Genomic DNA, 5,811 nt, shown 5'->3' with positions numbered 1-5,811 from the left:
CTAGATCTCTCCGGCCCCGACATCAATATGGGCGTTTGCTGTGCTCAAGAACGGCCTGCCCAAGATGAGCGGCGTCTTGGCGTCGACTTCCATGTCGAGCACGACGAAGTCGACGGGAATAAAGAAATTCCGGATTTTCACCGGGATATTCTCTGCTATTCCCGCGGGATAGTGGACCGTTTGGTCCGCTAGCTGCAAACACATGGCAGTAGGGGCAAGTGCATGATGGTCAAGTTTGTCATAGACTACCTTGGGCATGACACTGACACTTGTTCCCAAGTCACAGAGGGCGTTGGAGAAATGTTAAGCTCCGATCGAACAAGTGATGGTGGGGCAGCCTGGGTCTTTCTTCTTCACCAGGAGAGGATCGAGTATAGCAGCGCTACACTCTTCCGTTAACTGCACAACCTCAATGGTGGGCAGCGTCCGCTTGTTTCCAAGAATATCCTTGATATACTTGGCATACGTGGGTACCTGCCTAGCGTCAAGAAGTGGCATATTCACATATAACTTCTTGATTACCTCGACGAACATGCCGAATTGTTCATCGACCACTGGCTTCCTTATCCGCTCCGGAAATGGTAAGGCAGTTGTGTCGTGATACTCCCGTGAAGTTCTCGGGGGTTTCACGGCGTCTTCCTGGGTAGCAGGTGTGTTGGAGTCAACGGCCTCCTCCTGCTCTTCGTCTTCAACGTTGGTACTGCTAGCGGTTACGGTCTTCTGCTGTTTTCCTGTATCCTTTTGGAAAGGTGGCTCTTGCGTGGTCTTACCACCACGCGTGGTCACCGCACTAACATTTTCTTTCGAGGGTACTTCCGGTTGCCCGGGCAGTTTCCCCACGTTAACGTTAGGACATGAAGATGCAAGCTGAGCTACTTGGGTTTCTATCATTTTATTAAAGCTCAGTTGATTCTTGATAACAGAATTGAATCCCTCTAGTTGTGCAGCCATAGATTCGAGAATCTTGTCATTAGCAAGAAATTTTCTACTAATGTTATCATTTATTTGTTTTTGGCCGTACACTAGGTCTTTTAAGGTGGGTTGAAAGCTGTTATTGAAATTCGTACCTTGTTGTTGACCGAAGGGGAGGTTGGGCTTGGAGTTCCAACCCTGCTGAGGACGAAATCCTGAGTTGGGATTGTTGTTGCTCCCAACGAAGTTTGCGTCCTCTTGAGTTAAGGGGCACGAAGTGCCCAAGTGCCCAGCCTCGCCACATGTTTCACATGTCATACGAGACTCCAAATCTTGATTAACCTCCTGTTGTGGAGATTCCAGCTTCTTCATCAGAAGTTCCAACTTGGCAGCTAACATGTCGACTGTGTCGATTTGATGCATGCCACTGGGACGGGCTGGCTGCCTTTCTCCTTTCCAACTTTGGTTGGAAGCTATGTTGTCAATCAGCGCCTTTGCTCCCGCAACATCGAGAGAAAGGAAGGAACCACCCGTAGCTGCGTCAACGTGGTTCTGGTCTTGCTGATTCAGGCCATGGAAGAAGTTCTGAATGATCAGCCACTCTTCTATGCCGTGGTGTGGGCATGCTTGAATGTACTCCTGGAGACGCTCCCAGACTTCTGGGATAGTCTCATCCAGCAATTGCTGGATTCTGGTGATCCTGTTCCGGAGGTCATTGGTCTTGCCCGCTGGAAAGTACTTGGCTAGGAATGCATTTGAACAAGCTTCCCATGTCGTGAAAGCTTCTTTGTTGGAGTAGAACCATGTCTTGGCCTTCCCGAGCAGTGAGAACAGGAACAGGCGAAGACGGACGTCATCCAGAGTAGTTCCTCTGGGGTTGATGGTGTTACTCACCTCCAGGAAGTTCTGGAGATGGGCGTTGGCATCCTCGGATGCCTTTCCGCAGAACGGACTTGCTAGGACCATGTTCACGAGTCCAGTCTTCAGCTCAAAACTGTCATTGCCGGCTTGGTTGACGTCCAGTCCAGAAGGGATGTGGCTGCTGGACGGGGCAGAAAACTGACGGAGAATCTTCTGAGCCATGGATGAGGATGCTGAAGTAGAGGATGAACTGGTAGGCCAAGTGAGCTTTTTCTGAGGTGGGACGACGCGGCGTCTCACGATTCTCCCAATTCTTTCTGGATTTGGATGGAAGTTACTTGGTAGGTCGAAATCGTTCATGCACTGCTCTGCATCGATCAAAAGATGGAGAGAGCAATGGTAAGCCCGCTAGGGTTAGCGGCGACAAACTAGAAGAGTTTATCAAACTATCTACGATATCTTTAGCCAATTGCTTCCCAGGCAACGGCGCCAGAAATGCTTGTTGGCATTTCTTATGCCCGATTAGAATAGATATTCTACAAGCGCACAGAATCACCGCTGTAGCACTTCACCTTAGAGTATTCCAGGGTATCGTATTTTTCCTCAGGGAAGCACTATGGTAAAGAGTATCGTAAATCGATTGACAACCGTACTAGCTTGATCGACCGACTGACTAGATGGGGGTAAGCCAGATAGGTAGTGAGATAAATGGCCAGGCAATGACCGAGTGACACATGGAGACTCTAAACCTTAGAGAGATAGAGCTGGGAGGACAACGAGCGAGATAAGACACATGATACACTTCTGAACTATCGAACTAGCCTCTCTAGATCAGACTAAGCACCTAACTAGTTCTCGGGAAAGCAGAGCTTACTTCGGTGGCTGGAAGAGGAAGAACTTCAGAAAGGGATGAGAGGGGAGTCCAATGGCAACCTGCACTACTGCTATGAAAACACCCGAACGTGGTGAACTACAAAGGACGAATAGGGCTGTCACCACCTACCGACTACCACAATGGTTCTGTGGGGTGGAACACACTTTCTAGCTAACACTAAAGTCAGACACCACGTCTGCACTCGGTGTTAGGATTTCTCTCGAGACCTTCGAGAGAAATCCCCCTCAACCTAGAGCACTAACTTGAGATACTCTAGTCTGAGCGAAAAAACCCGTAAGATAAGTTCCCGATTACTAAGAGAGATAACTTAGCCTAAGCTAAAAGACAACTTCCGTGCTCAAGCTGAACCACAGACTTGAGTAAATGAAAGACTACGGAAAGTAAAGCTAAACTCGGAAAAGTAAAGAAGATAACTTATATTAATAAAGTCAAAAGAAAGATACAAGAGCTATATCAGACTTCTGACGACTCCGGAGTCCCAAACAAGCTCGACTCGACTCTAACTCCCAAGCTACTAACCTACTCTAGAAAGTACAAGTGGAAGAGAAGAGCTCCAATGGTGTGTGTCTTGAGTGATGGATGGTGCCTCCTTTTATAGCCCCCCCCCCAAGGTCGGTACTGGCAGTTATCCCCTGTAGCGTCAGTTGCAAGCAGGTAAGGTCGGTGTGCTTGTCTTCCACGCGAAGCCGGGGCTTGAGACGTTGCAAAGTGGGGCCGGCCGGCCTCCCCTAGGCCGGCCAGCCTAGGGGTGCCGCCACGTGGCCACCGCCTTTCGGACAACGGCTCTGATCACATCCTGGAGGCGGTTGGCAGTTGGTTTTGCGTCGGTGTTGCAGTTGCCAGGCCGGCCGGCCTCCCTCTGGCCCATCTCAGCCTCTGAGTCGGCCGAGGCCGTGCTCTGGTCTTGTGTAGTCTCTAGGGAAGTGGGTTCTTGAAACACTTGTGACCTTGGGCTGCCTTGTGGACTTTTGGATGGATGTTGAGGGCTTTCTGTGTTTCCAGTTGAACCGATGCCTAATCCTCGACTTAGAGCCCCTTGAATGTGTCACATTGGCACTGGTTCGAAGCCGGGACCGTGTCTCTGGAGGTGCCAGGCCGGCCGGCCTGGGATTTTACCCAATTCACCTGTTCCTAGAATCAAAACTCGTGGAACTCGTTAGAAATAAATAGAATATGAATGGAACATAGTGTAAAGCTTATATTATTTCCGAGAAGGTGACGGCTTAGAATGTGAAATTATGGCCGTCAACAAGGTGGCAGCCGGTGACCAGAGCCACGCGTGGGAGAGTCAGAGACGACTCACCCGGTGTTCCGCGGCGTGCGCCGGCGTGGGCGCGCGGGGGGCCGGTGCCGGTGGGTGTGCGAGGTCCGCGTGCCGGGCCGCGGTGGCTGCAAGCTCTGGCTCGGCACCTACGGAGCCGCGGAGGCCACCGCGCGCGCGCACGACGCCGCCATGCTCGCACTCCGCGGGGCTTGCGGCGCCGCCGCGTGCCGCCTCAACTTCGCGTACTCGGTCTGGCTGCTCGACGTGCCGGCGCTGAAAGGACCTTAAGATGCCTAGAGGGGGTGAATAGGCAATCTGTAGTTAAAAAACCACTTTAAAACTGTCAGTCACAAACTAAGCCCGGAAACTCCGGATATAAGCCTGAAAACTCCTGGTTTTGAGTTCTGAGTATCCGGAGTTCTTGCCCAGAAACTCCGAGTATGAAATTACTGAAAGTAAACAGTTAGAATCTGAGTATGAAAAGTATATCGAGCAAAGATACAAGTACCAGGGGTTCCTATTAGTGAAGATTCACAAGTTGATTTGCGCTAGAAACTTGTAAATGAGTAGATCGAGCTCAAACCCTAGAAAAGTGTTCTCACAAGCAAATAGCAATGAAATCAAGTAAACAATGCAAGAGAGACAGAGATTTATTTCCCGAAGTTCACACCCAAAGGTGCTACGTCTCCGTTGAGAAAGGATTCAAGAGATAGCACTCAAGAATCCCTAAACTCCTCTCCCAAGGGCGAGATCACCTCTGAAGTCCAAGGTCACTTACTATGGATTTCTCGGAGAGGAATGAAGCTTACAAATTTCTTGAGTTGCTCACAATCGCAATTGAGCAATCACAAGCACGCCTAGCCGTCTAGGAGCACAAGAGTAACAAACTTAAAATCCGCGGGCTTGACCAAAATCAAGTGCTCAAGAGATGGGAATGAGGTTTACTAGCACGAATCCTTGCTCTTGCTTGACTCTCACTCAAATCCCCCAAAAAAATCGTTCAAGGATGGACAAAGGGGAGTGTGAGAGCTTTCTTTTGCTTGGGTGTGTGTTCAGTCCATAAACTTTGGCTTTAGAACTGGCTGAAGGGGTATGGAGGGGTATTATATCTCTCCACCTAAAAACTAGCCGTTGGGCCAGAAGCACTTTTCTCTCTAGATCAGACATCCGGAGGCTCCGGGCAGCAGGGGCCGAAGAATCCGGCCCTGTACCCGGAGAATCCGGGTCAGGCATAACAAACTCTCAAGATTTACTCTTTTGAGTGGTGTCTGTGGCTCACACATATTTTTCTAGGTTCTTTTGAGCACTAGTTCTAGATCAAAACCTTTGAACCAAGTCCCTCTTGATAATACGGTGTTACTGTAATCAAATTTCAAATATAAAAACTAATTTCTTGAGTATGCTTGAACACCGCCTTTTTATTTTCTTTTCGAGAGGTCATGCATCATCACTTGATCTATCTGTTCAAACTCATCACCTGCACATATACTCAATTACACCATTAATATACATGTGTTTTGTCATTAACTACAAAAACTCACTTACACGCCTATATCACTTTCAGGCGCACGCTGCGCTCCGGGGAGCCGAGGGCGGCGTCCTTCGCCGCGCCATGGCGCGGGCCGTGGAGGAGTTCCTCCGGACGCGGCCGGCCGCCGAGGACGCCGTGTCCGCCACCTCGGAACCGCCGCCCGCGGCCGAAGACGACGACGCATCGTCCGACAAGAGCGACGACGGGACGGCCTCGCCGTTCGAGATGGGCGACGTGCTCAGCGACATGGGCGGCCCACTTGAGTTGGCTCTCAGGCGATGGCAGCGGACCGAGGTGAGAGCCTCCGTGCGCAGCGGATCCACGCCGCCGACGCCGACCGGCAGCGGC

At 50.6% G+C, this 5,811-nt stretch overlaps 1 protein-coding gene and 1 non-coding gene across 2 annotated transcripts; one reads left to right on the top strand and one right to left on the bottom strand.

Moving 5' to 3' along the window:
• Positions 1-951, bottom strand: LOC120670462. The gene is made up of 2 exons (XM_039950561.1): positions 409-951; positions 1-192 (listed from the first exon to the last, which is right to left on the bottom strand). Exons 1-2 carry the CDS (start codon positions 949-951, stop codon positions 1-3), a joined length of 735 nt encoding a protein of 244 aa, XP_039806495.1.
• A 568-nt stretch (positions 952-1,519) lies between these two features.
• LOC120671674 lies at positions 1,520-1,626 on the top strand. Its single transcript, XR_005673773.1, has one exon. It is a non-coding gene; the product is annotated as a small nucleolar RNA R71 (small nucleolar RNA).
• Positions 1,627-5,811: the final 4,185 nt, after the last annotated feature.

This window comes from Panicum virgatum, chromosome 4N, assembly GCF_016808335.1.
Source record: "Panicum virgatum strain AP13 chromosome 4N, P.virgatum_v5, whole genome shotgun sequence".
Lineage (NCBI taxonomy): Eukaryota > Viridiplantae > Streptophyta > Magnoliopsida > Poales > Poaceae > Panicum > Panicum virgatum.
This window is presented reverse-complemented; position numbering and strand designations above follow the sequence as displayed.